Here is a 23,140-nt window from a genome sequence, read left to right as displayed (position 1 = left end):
ATGGCAGATGACATGAAAATTATAGAAATATATATTCTTTACACCTTCCAAGACAGTACACTGCCAATCTGTGGCCCACTGTTTGAGGATCAAAAAGTTCCATCCCGCCTCTTAGCCATAGGCATTTCAAGAACATTAAGGCACTCACTTTTTAGACTTTTAGTTGGCATTATATGCTAGGATTTTTATATAATTTACAGTAAAAAGTGTTTGTGGTCTATATATATGCTGCAAACAATGACTGTATCCTCAAATCACCATTTAATATTTAGTCCGGAGGAAATTTTCTCTACTGCATGATACTGTGTAAATAAGGCCCCCTCTACTTTGACACCATCTCTCCCTCCAAGCCACTGTTCATAAAGTTCTTTTACTCTCTCATTCTTCTCTGGTAACTCATTTCTCACAGAGCTGTAAAGCTGTTCCACCCTCTGCAGCAAGTCCTTACTAGCTTCTCCTTCTGCTCGGATCTGTCCTCCTCCATTCAAGCAGCCTGAAAGAAAAAAACAAGTTTTTTTTTATACTCTACACTGCCTTAAGGACTTATGAAGCTGTGCACAGAAATGAATTTATATCCAAAGATTGAGACTGTGCTAGGAAGACCTACCCTGGCTTACCACAAAGACACTCTACAGCCCTTCAAGCTTTCTGTGTCACAAGAATGTACAGTTACATCAGCAAGAGCTAAGCAATTGGTAAGGTCAGAGGAATAAAGAATGTGTGACCTAATACTAAATCTAGCCCTGTTTTTCGGGTATTCTCTAAATATGAGAAAGGATGTGTTGTGCACATAACTACCAAATTTCAGTTTATGAAATGCAAGAATCTAATGAGCTTGCATGGTTATCACCCGTTTACCATACTGCTTATAAAACTTTAAAGACTCATTAATGCAAAAGTTAAAACCGATATTCAAATCCAATATCTTTTATGTTTTATTTTAAAAAGGAAGGGTTAGAAATTTTTAGTTTTTTTTTTTTTGCTACCTGTGTCCCTCATTTTATGATTCATTGACTGAGGGACATACAGTAAAAGGGAAATGTCTCCAATGAGGACACCAATAGCAGCAAAGACAAGGCAGAGGTTGCAATCCCTTTCTATTACAAACGTAAAAAAACCTTAGGAGACGTTGGGCCTTTATATTCATTATTTAATTCCTGTTGAAGTTTATTTCACATTGGGATGAGCCAAACTTGACATTAAACTTTTCTGAGATAACAAGCTATAGGCAGACCTCATTAAATGTGAATTTTTGACATTTTGATGAAAACCAATGTATAACATGTGTCTTATGTGTCTCTACTACATTCTGTATTGAGCAAGAAAAATATTGATACTTTTTTTCCCTCAAGATGGTTATAAAGAATGCGGTACCTGAAGGACAGGCCATCACTTCTATATAATGGTAGTTGCAGCGTCCTCTTTTCAGCTTCTGCATCAGATTCTGTATGTTTCTAAATCCATATGCTAAAGCAAAGCGCAGCAGCACCTTACTGTCCCTCTCCAGGGTCACCTCCTGAAAGTCCTTGTTCCTAGATGGAGTAAAATACCAAAATATTAAAAACCTGTATCAATGTAAATAAACAGCACCCTCTAGAATAACTGAATATGGGCACAGATGTATTTAAATATATGGACAAATTTAGCAAAAACATGTCTCAAGCATACAATGTATAAAGCATAAAGAATCTTTTCAGTGTCAAGACTGATCTGCTGGGGTAAACAGTTTGGTACAAAAGGTTACGGTTCTCTGCTGGTTCACCAAACATTAAACATCGCTATAATGCTATGGGGGGCAATTGGAGACTGCTTGAATTAGGGTTGGTGTACTCACTGTAAAACATTTCCTTGGCTTCCACTGAAGGATGCAAGAAGTCTATTACCTTTGGGTTATATTATTGGTTACAGGAGAATCAGACACTGTCAAACAAACAAACAACAAAATGTAGCTCAGCCCAGGGTAGCCCCTCCTATTACAAGCATGCCTCGGTTTTGAGACAAAGCAGTACAGAGAGCATGATCATAAACGCAGAAGGGTTGGGACCTATGTCCTTCAAAAGATTCAGAGAAAAGGATTTTACGTAGGAGTACAAAACACTTATTTTTATCCTTTCTTCCTTGAGGAACACAGGAAGTCATTCAACTTCAGGACATCCAAAAGCAGTCTAACTTGGGGGTGGGCAACACAGCAAACAATTTCTAACAGACCCAAGGAAAAAAAAACAAAAAAAAAAAAACTGTTTACTGACCAAAGACCTTCTGTCGGAAGTTGGCATTTGATGAGCACGCAATGTCCACTTGGTATTAGAAAATAAGGTAATAAAGACCAGTTGGCAGACTTGCAATCTGAGAAGGAGCTGCTTGATGCTGAAAAGCCCAAGAAGCACTCCCAGATCTAGTAGAGTACACCTAGACAGTTATTAAACAACCATTAAATGTGGTGGCTACATTTATTTTGCTTTTTTCCTTTATCCTTTTTTTTTTATCTGGTGATCCTGCCAGTAACAGACTTGCTCTCTAAGGGAGTCTCTAGTCTGGATGGAGGAGCAACTGCGGTACCTTTAGACAGCAGCATGCTGGGTTTTTTCAAGCGTGGTACACGAAAGATTGATTCCAGCTCAGAATAGGAAAGGGAGATCGATCAGGGAACTGACCTCGCAAGGCATGGGAGACCTGGAGGTATCTGAAGTAATAGTGCAGGGGCAAATGGAATTTAGCTTGGAGAATGGAAAAGTGAAACCCGTGATGTGCTCCAAGGTTTTAATATGGTATTTAGCCCAAAGTTGAGGGTCAGGTAGTAAAGCAAAATGGGAAAGAGAAGGATTTAACCACAGTGGGGTATGCCAGGACAAAGTGTTAGGGGGGAGAGATTCCAGTCTAAGCTCTGCCTTCCAGGCCCAAAGAGTGGTACACATAGCTGGTGCGAGACTATGGGGTGATTTAGAACCCCAGAACACTAGAGATTGTAGAGCTTCCAAGAACTGTAAAATCGAGGCTTCCAAAAGATCAGGTTGCAACCACCAGTGCACAGTTAAGCAGCAAAGAATGGATGGATTTTTGTCTTTTTCCAGCCAGACTAACTATGTAACTATGTAAGGAAGTACTTAAAACAGTTTGGCATAGCCAATCCCCCCTGTCTGGTAAGGGTAGTGAATTTATATCTGGGAGGTTTGGGTCCCCAAAGAAAGGAAAGAAACAATCGGTTCAACTTCACAAAAAAAGACTTAGGGAGCCACTGATGGGAGTTGTGAAAAAGATACGTAAATTTGGGAGAATTTTCATCTTTAACAGATTAATGCGGCCAATCAGAGATAGGGGCAAAATACTCCACGCCTTCAGTTTTGACCTAACCTCAGACAGAATGGGGTGGAGATTCAGTTCTGCAAAATCAGTAGCCGACCCAGAGACCACCACACCTAAATAAGTGAATTTATCCACCCACTGCAAGTGAGAATCAGGGAAAGAGGAAGTCAAAGCTCCAGCAACAACCGGGAATAACAGTGATTTGTGGTTGCTCTGGGACTATATGGAAGCGGTTTTGGTTAGACTTAGCCTTCCTCCGTGCCTCATGGACTTTACCATGATTTGTGGTTGGCCTGGGACTATATGGAAGCGGTTTTGGTTAGACTTAGCCTTCCTCTGTGCCTCATGAACTTTACCATAAAGATACAGCACCAACAGCCAAAGACTCGTCAATCTAGAGAAAGAGGTCATGAGAGAAAGAGCTCCCTGAAGGGAAGGTCCGGCATCATTAAGAAACAATAAATAACAGATCATCTGCATATAGGGCTACCCTCTCCTCCAACCATCCCACCCGGAGGCTGACAATATCAGGGGAGACCCGAAGGGCCTCCGCTATGGGCTCCATCGCCACAGCAAAGAGGGCTGGGGAGAGGGGGCACCCCTGTCTAGTGCCGCATTGAAAACTGAAGGTAGCCGAAAGAAGGCCACCCACCCGTATCTTAGCCAGGGGCCTCGAGTAAAGGGTCCTCAACCAATCTAAAAAATGCAAAGGAAAACCCATCTGATGTAATACTTCCCATTGGTAAGCCCATTCCACTGTATCGAAGGCCTTCTCCATATCCAATGCGGCCACAGTACAGGAGCCCCCATTCAGGTGAGCCGTATGAATATTAGAGAACAAACGATGGATGTTAATATCCATAGATCTGACTGGCATGAAACCCGTCTGATCCAAATCAATTACCGACGTGATCACCTTGTTCATCCTAATGGAGAGAAGCTTGGTAAGGATTTTGAAGTCACTGTTGAGAAGCGCTACAGGCCGATAGGAAGCGCAAAGTTTGGGATGCTTACCCGGTTTATGAAGCAACACAATATGGGCCTCAAACATAGAGGAAGTAAGGAGCCAGTGTTTAGACATTCCTTATACAAGGACGTCAGTATAGGGGATAAAAGCTCCACATGGGTCTTGTAAAAGTCCATCGGTATACCATCAGGCCCCTGGGCCTTGCCATTAGGGAAGGAGCTCACATCCACGGAGACTTCCTCCACAGTAATATCCGAAACCAATAAGCATGTTCAGAGTTAGAAAGCCATCTAAGGGCCAATAGGTCCAACAGAGCGGCCAAGCCTGAGCGGTCAAAATCTGACGGAGTAGAGGAGGAACAGAGGGAGGTATAATAAGCTTTAAACTCATGCAAAATATCCTCTTGGGAAGACACCACCCTCCCATTCACAGCACAGATTTCCGGGATTACAGTGAGAGACCTATCATGCTGAAATATCATGCTGAGACATCAATAACCTACTATTTTTATCTCCAAATTCAAAAAATTCCAGCCTAGTAATTTCTGACAAATGTAGATGTAACTCTCAGTGAGCAGAGGAGAGAGAGTCATAATTATCTACAGTAGGAGTGGAGGAATAATGGATTGAGGCCTCTCACATTAGATTGTAATTGAGACGTGAGGGCAGAGTTTTCTGACTTGATAGCAGAAACAACAGAAATATAAAGCCCCCTACTATGCGCCTTAAAAGGTATCCTAAACCATGACAGGAGAAGCTGACCCAGCATTATGTTCCCAGTAATCACGCAGGCCTAGTGGGATGCGTTCTTCAGAGAGGGCATGATGGATCCACTTGGGATGTAGCCTCCAAAAAGAACCATTACATTGGCTGCCGAGCTCGAAGTAGCAATCTAAGGGGACTGTGATCTGAGAAACCCACTGGAAGGTAGCTAGCCTCCTGTGCATCACTAAGAAGAGTAGGATTAGCAAATGCTAGATCAATATGTGAGGCAGTCCTGTGAGATGAGGAAAAACAAGAATATACCCTATCATGAGGATGAAGTCAACGCCACACCTCAGGCATGTTAGCGGCCTGTGCCCAGACGGCCAAATCTGAATTAAAGGACACTAGGGGAACAGGTTTATCAAAGGACTGTGAGAGGGTATCATTGAAATCTCCCATGAATAAAATTTTGGCAGGGCATATCGGGGCCAGCTTCTCCAGCAACAGATAAAGAGGGGCCATATGACTGGGCGGTGATTAGTATTAACAATAATATATATATACACCCTGTTCCAAATTATTATGCAAATTACATTTTTCTCATTTACCTAAATAATTGATGTAAATGACAGTCAGCATAATTCTCATGTTATCAACTATTAAGAGTACAATTCAAATATTATTGAACAAACCTCCTAATAACAGTATTTTTTTAAACATAAAAAACTTACAATGCACTGTTCCAAATTATTACACACAGTAAGTTTCAAAACACAATATGTTGTAAAGAACTGAAAACTGTCATTTGTTGTGTTTGCAGCATATTTACTGAAATCAAAAGCGATTTCAATCAAACTTTTAACAACATTTTAACTTTTTAAAAATTTTAACAGGTCACGTTACATTGTAACATAGGACCCCTTATTTGATAGCAGCTTCACAAGTCTTGCATCCATTGAACTTGTGAGTTTTTGGACAGTTTCTGGTTGAATTTGTTTGCAAGATGTCAGAATAGCCTCCCAGAGCTGCTGTTTGGATGTAAACTGCCTCCCACCCTGTAAAATATCGTATTGTCTCGATATTTTATTAACTTGTATTGATGAGAAATGTTCAGATAGAAAGTCCTTCCACTTCTTGCGTAAACTCAAAAAGATGATTTAATTATAACGTTGCATAAAATTAGAAATAAAATATTGGCATACAGAATGTTTAAATAATGTCCAAAAAATATAGTTAAGTTCTTGATAATAAGATTGTATATATGTATATGTGTGTGTATGTGTGTGTGTGTATGTCTGTCGCATCAAGGCTGCTATAGAGTGAGAAACTCAAACCTTTGTTCTACTCTTAAAAGAGCAATCCAGCCCCCAATCTCCTAAAAGTGGGTTGGTATTCTCTTGTAGTTCTACTAAGATAATTGCTTCTCTCAAAGTCTGAGTGTAACTTTATCTCTTACATAGATGGGGGAGGATGGGGGAAGGTATAGCTAATTGCTCTCATATGTGGCTTGAATGTAAAGGAAAAACCCAAGATATATGTTCACAGACTCTGAAGTCTAATTACTCACTTTTCCCAATCTAGAACAAATATAAATATAATAACTCAATTATTCTATTAAGATCCAACTCATTCATACTTATGTTAGTGCTGTTAATAAGAAGATATTAGATATTGGGTTAAGGAAAGCTTCTAACACACCCTCATAGATCTTTTGCTTGAGGATGCTCCAAAGGTTCTCAATAGGATTGAGGTCAGGGGAGGATGGAGGCCACACCATGACTTTCTCTCCTTTTATCCCCATAGCAGCCATTGATGCAGAGGTATTCTTTGCAGCATGAGATGGTGCATTGTCATGCATGAAGATGATTTTATTACGGAAAGCATAGTTCTTCCTTCTGGACCAGGGAAGAAAGTGGTCAGTCATAAACTCCACATACTTTGCAGAGGTCATCTATCCACCTTCCTGGACCCTAAAGGGGCCGACCAGCTCTGTTCCCATTATTCCGGCCCAAAACATGATTCCACCACCGCCTTGCTGACATCGCAGCCTTGTTGGAACAGGGTGGCCGTCCACCAACCATCCACTACTCCATCCATCTGGACCATCCAGGGTTGCACGGCACTCATCAGTGAACAGGACTGTTTGAAAATTAGTCTTCATGTATTTTTCTGCCCAATGAAGCTGTTTCTGCTTGTGAGCATTGGTTAGTGGTGGCCGAATAGAACGTTTATGCACAGTTGCAAGACTCTGGAGGACTCTACACCTTGATGTCCGTGGGACTCCAAAGGCACCAGCAGCTTTAAATATCTGTTTGCTGCCATGTAATGGTATTTTGATCCGATGCATGGATCTGGCAGAAATCTTCCTCAATATGCCTTTATGTGCACAAAACCCGTCTGTGCTCTGAATCAGCCACAATAGTGTGACGATCACGCTTAAGTTTTCGTCAAATATCTAATGTTTTCATACCTCGTCCAAGGCATTGAACTATTTCACTCTTTTCGGCAGCAGAGAGATCCTTTTTCTTCCCCATATTGCTTGAAAATGGTGCTCTGCTTAATAATGTGGAACACCCTCCTTTAGTAGTTTTTCTTTAAATTGGGCTCACCTGCCAATCTAATTATCACAGGTGTCCGAGATTGTTTTGATTGATCAAAAGACCCCTGAGACACAATGCCATCCATGAGTTAAACTGAAAAACAAAATATTTCATCTTTGTGACAGGGTATATATATAATATATAATAATATTTTTGGTTCCATAGTGACACAACCAGCATGGCATACCTCCCATTAGGGTCAATAGTAACTTCCTCAACCACACACGGAACTGATTTGCTTATTAAGATGGTTACCCCACGACAGTAGGTGGAATAGGTGGCGTGGAACCCGAGGCCTCTTCAGAACCAGGATTTTGCTGCCCAGAAGATTAGTCTCTTGTAGTAGAACTATATGAGGATTATGTAATTTACGATATTGAAATAGGAGTGAACGTTTATACTTAGAATTTAGTCCCCTGACATTCCAGAAGAGGATGGAAAAACAATCTTTATGGACAGATACCATGATGGAAGAGACATGGCGGCCATAGCCACCCTAAAAAAAGGAGACCGAGCATAAGGGTTCCCATGAGAGGCAAAATCAGACTAGGCCATTGTATAAAGAGGTCTAAACGAACAGGAAAACATGTAAGTACATTCAACATACAAACAACCCTCAATCTCAAAAAACCAAAAATAAAACCCTGCCCGTGCACCATAAAAAAAAGAAAAACAACAACCAATCGATGCAGGACCTGAACCCTAAACTGGAGAACAAGTGACGGAGTCCATACGTCCATCCGACAATCAGTCTTGGGGAAGCTGTAGGTGTGTAGACATGCTAGAGGCTTCTGCTCCCAGACCAACATAGTGGCTTGACAGGATGACAGAAGATGGGCCAGGAAAGGAATATCCTTGCAGGTAGACGAGTCAAGCAGCAGAAAAAGAGTTCAGAGACAGCTTCAAGCAGGTAAACAGAGTACTTACAGAGGACTTGAAGGACTCATGCCTTAATGAGCCACCAGCCAGGTATCCACAGCAGCCGGGGTATCAAAAAAGTGTGCGGTGTCTAAAACCCAGAGTCTGCTCGGGTATAATAAGCTGTATTTGAGGCCCATAGACATTTTCGGATCTCCATGAATGAGCGACAGCGTTGTTGCTCCTCAGAGGAGTAATCGGGATACAAGGAGATTTTGGCATTTTTTTTTATAGAAGGTCAGGAGAATTTTGCGTGGCCTACAACAGTGTATCCAGGTCCCGATAATTTAGGAATTTGACTAGAAAAGATCTTGGGTGGGCCCCAGGTGGCAGCGGAGCAGGAGGAACCGATGGGCTTGCTCAACCACAAACGTGGAGGAAAGATGTTGGAGGCCCAGTAGTTTTGCCAGGAACTGCTCCACAAAATCCGCGGGTTTCGAGCCCTCGGCCTTCTCCTGGAAAGCCTCGTATCTGCAGGTTATTCTGGCGCAGCTGATTCTCCATGTCAATAGATTTAGCCTGAAGAGCCTTTACCTGCCCCTGGAGCGCCCTGAGTTCTCTAGAATCCGTCCGTACCATGTCCTCCTGGGATATGCGGGATTGCGCCTCAGACAACCTGGCACTGTACTTTTCCATATCATGACAGATAAGGCCGACATCCGTGGATTATGAGTCTATTTTGGAGGTCAGGGCCTCCTTGCAGGAGGTTATAGCCGCCAGGAGAACCGCTGAAGATGGACTAGGATCCGCCATGACCTCCTGGGATGTCTGCATTCCTGTCGACACTGCTGATCGACAGAAAATTTTTCAAAATGTCCCTTCAAGACACATTGATTAAACAATCGATGTCAGTTGATCGGGGCAGCCTACACACTGATCGGAATTTGGCCAGTCCCTGCTGGATAGGCCAAATTTATATCAGTTTGTGGCCAGCTTAAGCGAGAAGATTACAGGAAGAGTTGGTGAGAGCAGGGGCTTTAGGAGAAGTCATCCCTGTCTGTCACAGGAACTGTGCACTGAAAACTGTGTGGAAATGCCTTACAATATCACCCCAGTAGAAAAACGTCCAGTGTTCTACTTGCTCAGTGCTCTATGATAGCATAGATTAGGAATGTCTACACCCCTCATCAAAACCATTCTCACACAGAATTGCAGTGTGGAGAAAGAAAGTGGTGTGTCTCAGCAGGTCTGTTACGTAAATCACAAGTACAGTGGAAACTGTGGCATCTATTAGACAGCACTGACATATTTAGACATGATTTAATGGATATAAAAAGGAAAGTAGAGGTATAACTATGAAAATAGAAGTTATAGTACAATGTCTGACTAATTATCTGTTTATGTGACAGGGGAAGAAAATAGGTTTCTCCCCTAGGTAATGTTGGCCTTTTTTTTTTCAAATTTACCTGCTCTTTATACACCATAGCCCTTTATAGTAGTGTGCTAGTGACCAGTCATATAAAGCCTAATCTTGTAAAGCAAAAAAAGGAAATGGTAAAAATCATACGTGTGCTGAAACAGTTGATCTCTCCCTCAAAGGATTCCTGACACATTGCAAAATCTTTGTGGTCAACGGAGGATCATTCCTTTTTTCTTGTGGGAACAAAAAAAACTTGTACTGTATGTGTTCTGAAATGGAAAGACTCCCAGACAATATTGAAATTAAGTGGCATGTTGACTGTGGAAGCCAAGATTGTTACACTTCATAGTTCCTCTGTTATACTGTATTACTAGCAAACCTTGCCCTTAGTTTTCATTACTTTTAGATTGAATATTGCTGGCGAATCATAACTAACCAAACTTACATCATCCCATGGGAGAACTGTAAGAGTTAAAGGAGGGCACAACCACAGTGTTCTGCCTCAAGCCACATGTGTAACAATAATCCATGCTAAACATCACATTCAGAGTAGTCTGTATGAAAATACAGCACAAAAACATAACACTTACTTTAGAGGCTTGTATTTTATTTCTTCCACTTGAATCCCAAATAACTCTTGTGCTGCATGTTTAAATATGTGTTCTAGATATCCACCTGAACCCCCTCCTTCATGTCCCACTGGGTCGTCATCCATCACAGAGGTGAATCTGTACAGAGAAAAGACTGGTTAGTACAATTCACAAGATACACTAACTCTGAGACTCCACTACGAAGAAGACATTTAGGAAATAATGATAGTCTCCTGCACTCACCAAATTAGCTTACAAGAAAACTAAACTGCACCACCACGATATTTTGAACCACTACTGAAATGTTTCTGTCAGGGATCCCGGGTCCCCCGGTGGTGCGCGCATGCGCAGATGGCCGATCCGTCCCAGCCAGCGAGCACAGAGTCCTCGGCGATCGCAGCGGCGGCCGCGCATGCGCACTAGCGATCGCGGTCGCACCAATGGGAGAACAGGGTGCTCTATTTAAAACTGCCCTGTGCATCTCCAAGTTGCCGCAAGGTCTTGTTCCTGTAAGTACGTTTCCTTGTTGCCAAACTCTGCCTGTTCCGATTTATGCTGACCCTCTCCTGCTCTGATCCCGACTCGTTCCTGACCATCCTTCCGCCTGATCCCCTGTACCACGCTGCCCGCTACCTGCTGAACCTGGCTTGTGACCCCGACCATTCTCTGCTTGCTCCCCCTGTACCACGCTGCCCGCACGATACCAACCCGGGTAGTCTGACCTCGCTCCTAGCAGTCACCCATCCATCCTGCTCGGATCGGGATCTGTCATCCCATCCATCCCGCTCGGATCGGGACCTGTCATCCCATCCATCCCGCTCGGATCGGGATCTGTCATCCCATCCATCCCGCTCGGATCGGACCTGTCATCCCCTTCACAGCAGGCTCATCCCGGGCACACACCCTCAGCGGGACCCCTCTGCCACCGCCGGGGGTGCCCAGGGGCACGACCTGGTTCCAGTCTTGCACCAAGTCCATCCCCACCATCAGGGGCCCTGGTGAAAAGGCAGACTGGGACTTAGACTCCGCGTCCTGGGAAACCCCGTGCTGTGGACCACTAGAGATCCCGTTGGGCGGAGCCTGACAGTTTCTCTTACCTTTTGATGACGTACTGTGCCTATTCTATTACATGCTTACTGGACAACATTACACATACAGTGTTTTTTTTTTTATATTTTCCTTTGTGTCTAGCTGCAGATCTTTGCATTTATCTGGCCTTCTGGCTCAAATAACATTGTTTTGGTTTAATCAGTCAGCCCTTAATGGTAGATTTGCATTGAGAGAATAATCGTAAAGTTGTCCTTAAAGCATATCTAAACCCATCAACAAAACATATACATATTGAGAGCCTCCATAGTAGAATCACATGTATAATAATGATTAAGGGCAGGTAAGCCTGGAGGGAGCCCACCCATCCTTATTTATAGAGTTAGGACTTCAGAATACTGAGGTGCTGTGAAGAGGTTTTGCAGCTTATGCATGTATTTGCAAATGTGTGCAAACAATACCCGTTTTTAAAGCAAGCAATTTGGTTGGTTGCAGGCTGTTTGGTAAGTTGAGCTGGGAATTTTTCTTTGTTGTTGTTTGACATGCATTGCCTTTCCATGTGCTCCTAGCTGCAAAGACCAGTTATACAGGTGAAACTCCAAAAATTTGAATATCGTGCAAAAGTTAATTTATTTCAGTAATGCAACTTAAAAGGTGAAACTAATATATGAAATAGACTCATTACATGCAAAACAAGATAGTTCAAGCTGTGATTTGTCATAATTGTGATGATTATGGCTTACAGCTCATGAAAACCCCAAATCCACAATCTCAGAAAATTAGAATTATGTGAAAAGGTGCAATATTCAAGGCTCAAAGTGTCCTACTCTAATCAGCTAATTAAGCCATAACACCTGCAAAGGGTTCCTGAGCCTTTAAATGGTCTCTCAGTCTGGTTCAGTAGGAATCACAATCATGGGAAAGACTGCTGACCTGACAGTTGTGCAGAAAACCATCATTGACACCTTCCAAAAGGAGGGAAAGCCTCAAAAGGTAATTGCAGGTTGGATGTTTCCAAAGTGCTGTATCAAAGCACATTAATAGAAAGTTATGTGGAGGGAAAAGCGTGGAAGAAAAATGTGCACAAGCAGCAGGGATGAACGCAGCCTGGAGAGGATTGTCAGGAAAAGGCCATTCAAAAGTATTGGGGACTTTCACAAGGAGTGGACTGAGGCTGGAGTCAGTGCATCAAGAGCCACCACACACAGATGGATCCTGGACATGGGCATCAAATGGCGTATTCCTCTTTTCAAGCCGCTCCTGAACAACAAACAACGTCAGAAGCATCTTACCTGGGCTAAAGAAAAACAGACCTGGTCTGTTGCTCAGTGGTCCAAAGTCCTCTTTTCTGATGAGAGCAACTTTTGCATCTCATTTGGAAACCAAGGACCCAGAGTATGGAGGAAGAATGGAGAGGCACACACTGCAAGATGCTTGAAGTCCAGTGTGACGTTTCCACAATCTGTGTTGATTTGTTTAGTCATGTCATCTGCTGATGTTGGTCCACTGTGCTTCATTAAGTCCAGGGTCAATGCAGCCGTCTACCAGGAGATTTTGTAACACTTCATGCTTCCTTCCACAGATGAGCTTTATGGGGATGCTGACTTCATTTTCCAGCAGAACTTGGCACCTGCCCACACAGCCAAAAGCACCAAAACCTGGCTCCATGACCATGGGGTTACTGTGCTTGATTGAAATAAATATATGAAAATCCCCCTGCGCTCCACAGAACCTAGTGATCAAAAAAGTGAGCTGCTATCACCTAATCTTTATACCTCCAGATATGTGTCAACAAATAATATAAATGATGAAGCGCTCAACTTATATCCTTCAAAATTAAAATCAGTATAGTGCAAAAACCCTCATATAAATTATACACCCCCTAGTGGTAAATAGTGATATCCAACAAAATATCAAAATAACAATTGAACTGTGCAAAGTGACAAATATTAAACGAAGTAAAATGCAAATAAATCCACAAAATTATTATTAGTGATGCCACACTGTGTAAAATAATAAAAGTGTTCAATACACTGTGGTAATAATTTCACTCCATGCTGTCATTTGTGCTCTTCGTGACTCTTGAAGTGACTCCCCTTATAAATGGCCAAAATGCCCCCTCACCTTCAATATTCGACCCTTGCGGGTCACAAGGCTTTATATATATTATATATCTCTGCCAGGATATTGATACTCCACCGACTTATATCAAGATCCTCCTCCAAGTTATGGGTTCCTCTCAAAATACCTTCCCTCATACAAAGGGCGCATATGCAAGAGAAGAACAGACCTCCATAGTGCAATACTATTTTAATGCACACAAGGTAAAGTAACAAGAAACGCACTCACATGTACTCCAATACAGAGAAGCAATTACCATGTGCTATGGGTATACTCAGGTGTACCAAGATGGCGTCCGAACCCGGAACCGGAAGTAAGTCACCCCTATGACCGGAAATACGTCGACGCGTTGCGCCACGATCACGTGGCTTCTTCAGGATGCCGCATTGGATGACAGGACTCCCTTTTAAGCTAATGGCATAATTTTCAAGGGGCGTGTACAACCTCCATTTTATTGGAGCCCGATCTACACAAGACAGCTGTATGCCGCCGCTACTCCCCCTGGTTCTCCCATTATACCTCCTGTTTAGAGTGATTACATTTTCTTCTCAAACCTAAAAACCTTTATTACAACGATCGGTTTGGATAAAATATTAAAATTTTATTTAATTATGTACCATATATAGATAAAAATGGAAAGGGGGAAGAATCTAATTAAGACATGGATAAATAAATATATATATATAACTAGGGAATTTAATAGACGTATATATATCTTCACATCGACCAAAACTGGCTCTACTATATAAATTTATTAAAGCTACCCCATTCCATATCCACTATATAAAATATTAAATCTTATTTGATTATATACTATACACAAATAAAAATGAAAAAGGGGGAAGATTACAATTAATACATGAATCGATATATATATACATATAACTATGGAATTTAATAGACGCACATATCTACACATCCACCAAAACTAGCTCCGCTATATAAATATATTAACGCTACCCCATTCCATAAAGTTCTTAATTATTAAAAATAAATAAATTGCAATTAAATCATATTAATTATAAAATATAAAAATTTGAAGAAATATTGATTAAAATTAATCAGATAAATTTCAGAAACCTATTTCGATAAAACTCCTGTATAATACCCATACCACATGTTTACATAAATGAATCGTTATACTCCACAAATTTATACATAAAACATAAATAAAACCAAGCAGTATTAAAAAACATTAAAAATCATTAATGAAACAATTGAGGTCAAATTCAATATTTAAACCTCTAGGTGTCAGCGTTTGCATAAGGAAAATCCATTTAGACTCTGCCTGACTTATTGTTTTCACCTTATGACTCCCTCTCCAGTGCTTTTTGTATCGTTCCACCCCCCAGAACCTCAATCCTGAGGGGTCATTCCCATGATGACTGGCGAAATGTTTGGAGATGCTGTGTTTTGGGTTGCCCTTTTGTATGTTTTTCACATGTTCTCTCAATCTAACCCACAAGGCTCTTTTAGTGCGTCCCACATACTGCAGACCACAGCTACACTCCAAAACTGTATAAGAGATATATAGATGATGTATTCATCATATGGAAAGGGGATGAAATAAAACTAATGGACTTTTTAAATCAATTAAATAATAACAATAAGAATATAAAGTTTATATGGAAATGTAGTAACCAATCCATTCAATTTTTGGATTTGGATATTCGAGTGCAAGGGGAAACCATTAGCACTAAAACGTATTTTAAGGAAGTTGATAAGAATGGCTACATCCCGATAGAGAGTTTCCACTTTCCCCCTTGGTTACTTAATATCCCAAAGGGCCAGTTCATCAGGTTGAAAAGGAACTGTACGTACAAAGATGATTATGATACTCAGGCTAGGATCTTGGAAAATAGATTTATATCTAAAGGATATAAGGTGTCGGATCTTGAGAAAAATAAATTCGAGGTGGCTAATATAGATAGAGAGAAACTCATTTCAAATAAAGTAGAAAATAGGGATAGGAAGATGGTTGATCAAATGGCGGTTATTATGGATTTTAATCTGCAATATAAAAAGATCCAGAACATTTTTAAGAAACATTGGCCAATTTTAAAGATGGACCCCCTATTAGGTAATTTATTGCCAGAGCAGCCCAAATTTATTTACAGAAAAGCTCCTACGCTGAGGAATAAAATAGTGAGGAATGTATTGGATCCACCGAGGGTGAATAGAGAAAATACCCTGTTTAGTGTCACCGGTTTTTTTCCTTGTAAAAAATGCAGTATCTGTAAAGCTACAAAAGGGCAGAATCAAAAAAAGAAAGCATTTATTTCTAAAAGCAATGGGAGGTCATTTGAAATCAAAGATTTTATTACGTGCAAAACTGAAGGGGTTGTCTATGTTTTGGAGTGCAGCTGTGGTCTGCAGTATGTGGGACGCACTAAAAGAGCCTTGGGGGTTAGATTGAGAGAACATGTGAAAAACATACAAAAGGGCAACCCAAAACACAGCGTCTCCAAACATTTCGCCAGTCATCATGGGAATGACCCCTCGGGATTGAGGTTCTGGGGGGTGGAACAATACAAAAAGCACTGGAGAGGGAGTCATAAGGTGAAAACAATAAGTCAGGCAGAGTCAAAATGGATTTTCCTTATGCAAACGCTGACACCTAGAGGTTTAAATATTGAATTTGACCTCAATTGCTTCATTAATGATTTTTAATGTTTTTTAATACTGCTTGGTTTTATTTATGTTTTATGTATAAATTTGTGGCGTATAATGATTCATTTATGTAAACATGTGGTATGGGTATTATACAGGAGTTTTATCGAAATAGGTTTCTGAAATTTATCTGATTAATTTTAATCAATATTTCTTCAAATTTTTATATTTTATAATTAATATGATTTAATTGCAATTTATTTATTTTTAATAATTAAGAACTTTATGGAATAGGGTAGCGTTAATATATTTATATAGCGGAGCTAGTTTTGGTGGATGTGTAGATATATGTGCGTCTATTAAATTCCATAGTTATATGTATATATATCGATTCATGTATTAATTGTAATCTTCCCCCTTTTTCATTTTTATTTGTGTATAGTATATAATCAAATAAGATTTAATATTTTATATAGTGGATATGGAATGGGGTAGCTTTAATAAATTTATATAGTAGAGCCAGTTTTGGTCGATGTGAAGATATATATACGTCTATTAAATTCCCTAGTTATATATATATATATATATATATATATTTATCCATGTATTAATTAGATTCTTCCCCCTTTCCATTTTTATCTATATATGGTACATAATTAAATAAAATTTTAATATTTTATCCAAACCGATAGTTGTAATAAAGGTTTTTAGGTTTGAGAAGAAAATGTAATCACTCTAAACAGAGGAGGTATAATGGGAGAACCAGGGGGAGTAGCGGCGGCATACAGCTGTCTTGTGTAGATCGGGCTCCAATAAAATGGAGGTTGTACACGCCCCTTGAAAATTATGCCATTAGCTTAAAAGGGAGTCCTGTCATCCAATGCGGCATCCTGAAGAAGCCACGTGATCGTGGCGCAACGCGTCGACGTATTTCCGGTCATAGGGGTGACGTACTTCCGGTTCCGGGTTCGGACGCCATCTTGGTACACCTGAGTATACCCATAGCACATGGGAATTGCTTCTCTGTATTGGAGTACATGTGAGTGCGTTTCTTGTTACTTTACCTTGTGTGCATTAAAATAGTGTTGCACTATGGAGGTCTGTTCTTCTCTTGCATATGCGCCCTTTGTATGAGGGAAGGTATTTTGAGAGGAACCCATAACTTGGAGGAGGATCTTGATATAAGTCGGTGGAGGCAGTGGAGTATCAATATCCTGGCAGAGATATATAATATATATAAAGCCTTGTGACCCGCAAGGGTCGAATATTGAAGGTGAGGGGGCATTTTGGCCATTTATAAGGGGAGTCACTTCAAGAGTCACGAAGAGCACAAATGACAGCATGGAGTGAAATTATTACCACAGTGTATTGAACACTTTTATTATTTTACAAAGTGTGGCATCACTAATAATAATTTTGTGGATTTATTAGCATTTTATTTTGTTTAATATTTGTCACTTTGCACAGTTCAATTGTTATTTTGATATTTTGTTGGATATCACTATTTACCACTAGGGGGTGTATAATTTATATGAGGGTTTTTGCACTATACTGATTTTAATTTTGAAGGATATAAGTTGAGCGCTTCATCATTTATATTATTTACTGTGCTTGATTGGCCAGCAAACTCGCCTGACCTGAACCCCATAATCTATGGGGCATTGCCAAGAGAAAGATGACAGACATGAGACCAAACATGCAGAAGAGCTGAATGCCGCTATTGAAGCATCCTGGTCTCCTAGATTGTAAGCTCGAAAGAGCAGGGCCCTCGATCCCCTCATGTTTTGCATTGTATTGGTATTGTTCTGTCACATGTTCTGTTCCCCTCTGTAATGTACAGCGCTGAGCGAACTATTGGCACTTTATAAATACTGTATAATAATATAACACCTCAGCAGTGCCACAGGCTGATAGCTTCCATGCCACGCCACATTGAGGCAGTAATTGCTGCAAGTACTGAGTACATATGCATGCTTATGCTTTTCAGAGGTCTGATATTGTTCTATGTACAATCCTTGTTTTATTGATTGCATGTAATATTCTAATTTTCTGAGATTGTGGATTTGGGGTTTTCATGAGCTGTAAGCCATAATCATCACAATTATGACAAATCACGGCTTGAACTATCTTGCTTTGCATGTAATGAGTCTATCTCATATATTAGTTTCACCTTTTAAGTTGCATTACTGAATTAAATTACCTTTTGCACGATATTCTAATTTTTAGAGTTTTACCTGTAGGTTGGATCAGTTGCCGTTTGTTTGTACTTTTGGTATATTGTTAAGGGGACGCACTAGGATGCCTTTGCTGCCAATGTGCTATAGCGAGGTGTCCAGTGTGTCGCTGTACCTTTAAAGGAGGGGTGGGCTCTCTCCAGGCTTACCTACCCTCAATCTATCCATTATTATACATGTGCTTCTACTATGGAGGGTCTCAAAATTTACAGAGTTAGGACTGCAGAATACTGGTGTGCCCTGGAGAGGCACGAGAGGCATGTATTTGCAAATGTGTGAAAAGTAAACCCCAGTTTTTAACGTGAATGGGTAGATAGGACAATTTGGTTGGTTGCAGGCTAGCTGGTAAGTTGAGCTGGGAAATTTTTTTGTTGTTTGACATGCGTCACCCTTCCATGTGTTCCTTGCTGCAAAGGCCAGTTATAACTTGGGGCAGTTGCCATTTATTTGTACTGTTAGTACTGCAGCTGTGGTGACCACATAATTGTTTTTTTTCCCCTTTATTTAAATCTGGTAATTCTGTAATTCACACACTTCCTATTGTAAGGTGACAACTGTCACCCTAGTAAAAAACATAAGGACTACATAAAACTGTTTGTAGACCACAGAAACAGCAGGGAACAATGCTAACTGGTAACAAACCAGAGGCAGAGAGTACAGGAAGTTATCAGCTCTCAAAATTTGTGACTGGATAAACAGCAATTTTCCAGCACTGGTTGAACGAATATAATAAAACACTTTCAATGGTATATTTAACAGACCAAAAGGAGCAAATAAGAAATGTATTGTTGGAGTTTACATACACTTTAAACACTGTAGGGTGGTCAAATATGCAGACACAGGTTCCTGTTTTGACTGACATAGATTGATATCTAAGCACAGACAAGCATTGGAGTTTATTCCAAAATAAAGGAGCACTTTGAGAGCAGCAACATTAGCAGCCTCTAATTGGAGGGGAACAATCAATTTGAAAAAGGCTATCCACACTGTCCAATCAATGGCTCCTTAATGAGTAAGCAAGTGTCAGCCTCACCCTACACCCGAATTGCAATAGACAATTGCTGATCAGTCCAGCCCAACAACTTAAAGTCTATGGACAATCTAAAGCAGTCACTCAGGAAGTCATTAGTTGCATATTACAGGGGTGTCAAACTCCATTTCATAGCGGGCCGTATCAGCATTATGGTTGCCCTCAAAGGGCCGGTTGTATTTGTAAGACTAGATGTCCAGAGCACCCCACCCCCATTACATCAGATGTCAAGAATCCCACACCCTCCCTAACATCACCGTGTACCCCCTTTGGGGGCAGAGCTGGAAAGCAGAAAGTGCAGGGTCTGGAGGAGGACCAGAGGAAGAGTGTAGTCAGTTACCAGAGTCTGCTGAATGCTGAGACCAGAGGAGGAAGAGATGAGGGGGTGTTACAGCTGCACTGAGAGGTGCAGGATTTGGCAGAGTTCTAGTCTCCTCTCTGCTGCCGACTGCTGAGACACGGTGGGGGCGGAGACATGGGGTACCTGCAGGAGAGGTGCAAGGGCCACATGAAATGGCCTGGAGGGCCAGATTTGGCCTTGTGTTTGACACATGTGGCATACTGGGTCTGGTAGAATTTAAAGAAAAACATTTATCTGCCAACTGTTTATGCTGTCAAGTATCCAACAGAACAGTTCAGGTTTTTTTTTAAACCGCCTGCAGACCACCCGCATGTACTGTGGACGGGCGGCAGCTACAGACAAACTAATGTACGGGTATGTGGCTCTGGCTGTACTAACACTATATCCCCCCGCAACTGATGTGTCCACCGGACACAATGGAATGAATATCCCAGGGAACAGGACATGGTGATCACAATGTTATTAAAGCTGTTATTAATCAATCTGATTCCTAATAGTTCTGCACTCTTCCTGGTGAGCTGTGATTAGCCCACAGCTCTCTCATGATACATGGGACCAATCACAGCACCCTGTACCATGTGACCAGCTCTAGCTAATCACAGATCACTATTATTTTGAACTGTCATAATAATGTAATGTAATTCATTCATGATAGTTCAAAGTAAGCTTTGCATTACAGAGCAATAATCTGTATTGCTCTTGCAAAGTGTAAAAAGTACCCAAAAAACATTGTAACATGGTAACATTGATAATAATAATAATGAACTTAGTGGAGTGGGCGCTATGAAGCGCTAAAAGGTGTAAAATAGCGAGCCATCACGAAATGACGTATCCAACTAATAAAAACAAATGATATAAAGTGACTAAAGTGCGTTTTCTGATAACAATGCAAAAAAGTAAATAAAGAACAGGGAGTCTAGGGGCTACTGGACACAAAAAATCTCTCTTTTTTATTTATTAAACCTTCATCATATCCTTTTTTAGTTATCTTTTTAAGTTCTTTTTTGTAAGGGATTAAATGATTTTTAGATAGTGGTTTATAGGTGTCTTTATCATCAAGGATTTTGTAGACTTGTGTCATTTAGTCCCTTTTGTCTAGTACTACTCCACCCCCTTTGTCCGCTGGGCGAATAATAAGATTTTTATTGAGTAAAGGAGTTTTGATTCCTTCATTAATATGACACTGATTATTCCAATTTTTGACTTTAATACTGTCTAGGTCTTTTAAAACCATATTTTTAAAAATATTTATATGTGAATGTGAAGGGGGATTAAAAAGCGAGGCATTCTTTAGGTGTGAGTCTCCACATTTATTAATATTAGATTCTCGTGTGAGGGGGCTATTTAGGAAATATCTCTTTAGCGCTAATTTTCTAGTAAACTTCTACGTATGTATGAAATTTGTCAAGCTTAGTTCTTGGCGCAAATTTCAGTCCTTTATTTAAAAGGTTCAACTCGTTATCTGTTAGTGGTATATTACTCAGATTAAAGATGCCATTCTTATGTAAATTCTTATTTTTTTGGGGTCCATTAATCCTTTTCCCCCCTCATTTTCCTCTATACGGATGCTTCGCTTTCTTCTGGAGCCCCCCCCCCCCCAAGAAATGGCTCTGTTGCGCGAACCTGATGGTTTTGACAAAGAATTGGATTGTCTATAATTATTCCCTGAGTCTTTATGGGAGTAATAATATTCATTATCTTAGAAATTCCTATTGTCCATATTGTTGGTGTTGTTGGAAGGATTGCCTTCCTGATGGGTAATAGGAGTCATTAGCCCTGTGTTTAAAAGATGAATGTGGGTAGGCCTGATAAGGCCTATTAGTACCCCTCCTAGCGTTATTGAGATAAGACTGTTGATTAGGATATTGGCCATAGTTGTTCCCAGGGTTCCTCCATGAACCTTTCATAGGCCTAAATTGATTAGTTCTATCTGAAAAGTTGTTAGGCCTCATGTTAGGACCTTTGCCTAAATTAGGTCTTTGTTGATATTCTGTGGGGTGGGTTCTCATATCTCTAAATCACATGTCACATTCTTCATCATCATATAGACCCTTAAACCTGTTGTTAATGGGATTATTATACCCCTTATTTACATTTCCTAGGTGTTATGGGTGTGCGTTTATGTTGTAGTGAACAACTTGGGTGGTTGAAAAATGTTTGGACCTTGTGATCTAAAAATGCCCATATTATTGCTACATCAGTGTTAGATTAATGTGTAGTGAAATGATTATCGGATTGCAACTCTTTTTTAGAGATTTGCCACTTAAAAACCTCATTCTCCTTGTAATCCCTGAGGTCTCTAGAGAACGTCTTCCTTTTTTTAAATTTTTTGTTCTTTTTCTGTCTTATCAAAGAGAATCTTGAGTTTATCTGATTCAATTTTATATTCATCTTTGTCCATATAGGGGACCAATTTTTCCAGCGTTTTGTTGATTTCATTATCTAGATAAACCAATTTTTTCTTTTTCCCGAGGATAAGGAATTTAAGTAGATCCAAATCCATATTATTAAAATACTGATGCCACTCTGATTCATTATTAATAACCTCAGTTTCGGGTGGTATATCCCATCTTAAGGATCTGGGCACCATACCTTCCTTAACATATTTCTCAAGAAAATATATGTCTCAGAGAGTTCTTATTTCTGATGTGGCATGGTTGGATAAGTGTATAAATATACCTTGGAGGTTATCAACCTCTTCATCATACATAAAAACATCCTCTGTTATAGTTGATCTTTTGGATCTAAGTTCAAAGATATCCATTTTAAACTAATTGAATATGGAACCTAAAATGGTACAAATGATAAAATATCAGAAAAACCAGTGGGAGAATATATAGTTACAACCTAAATGATGGGATGCAGAAACAAATAGAGGTATAAGTAACCAATGTATATAATAAAATTGTATGTGAGCGCAAGATCAAAAAAGCAGCTGGCAATCCAATATATATCCAAAATATATAAATGCAGAACTAAAAAGTAGCAATAAATAAATGATAAAAGACAATAATAAAAATGATAATAATAATAATGAAGTTAGTGGAGTGGGTGCTATGAAGCGCTAAAAGGTGTTAAATAGTGAGCCGTCATGAAATGAGGTATCCAACTAATACAGTCAACTGATATAAAGTGACTAAAGTGCGTTTTCTGATAACAATGCAAAAAAGTCCAGATATAACGGTGGATCGTGCTCCGTGCTGGTGATCTCTATGACGTGGACCAGTAATATGAAGGCACTCACCAGAAGCGCAAAAGGTATGCGCATATATATAAATATCCAAATGTGGTCATC

At 40.2% G+C, this 23,140-nt stretch overlaps 1 protein-coding gene across 2 annotated transcripts in view; it reads right to left on the bottom strand.

Moving 5' to 3' along the window:
- Nucleotides 1-242: 242 nt before the first annotated feature.
- Nucleotides 243-23,140, bottom strand: part of CIAO3 (cytosolic iron-sulfur assembly component 3) — a 186,365-nt gene continuing 163,467 nt past the window's right edge. For both annotated transcript variants that reach the window (XM_089680901.1, XM_089680902.1), the window contains 3 exons: nucleotides 10,443-10,580; nucleotides 1,375-1,532; nucleotides 243-493 (listed from right to left, as the gene is read on the bottom strand). In XM_089680901.1, coding sequence (XP_089537027.1) covers nucleotides 255-493; nucleotides 1,375-1,532; nucleotides 10,443-10,580 — 535 coding nt within the window. In that variant the 3' untranslated portion in view covers nucleotides 243-254. The remainder of the gene's footprint in view (nucleotides 494-1,374; nucleotides 1,533-10,442; nucleotides 10,581-23,140) is intronic.

The sequence above is a fragment of the Staurois parvus genome, unplaced genomic scaffold, assembly GCF_062004578.1.
Source record: "Staurois parvus isolate SC_StPar_1 unplaced genomic scaffold, SC_StPar_1.0 ptg000252l, whole genome shotgun sequence".
Taxonomy (NCBI): Eukaryota; Metazoa; Chordata; class Amphibia; order Anura; family Ranidae; genus Staurois; species Staurois parvus.
The sequence above is the reverse complement of the archived record's forward strand: the minus strand, read 5'-3'. Positions and strand labels throughout refer to the sequence as shown.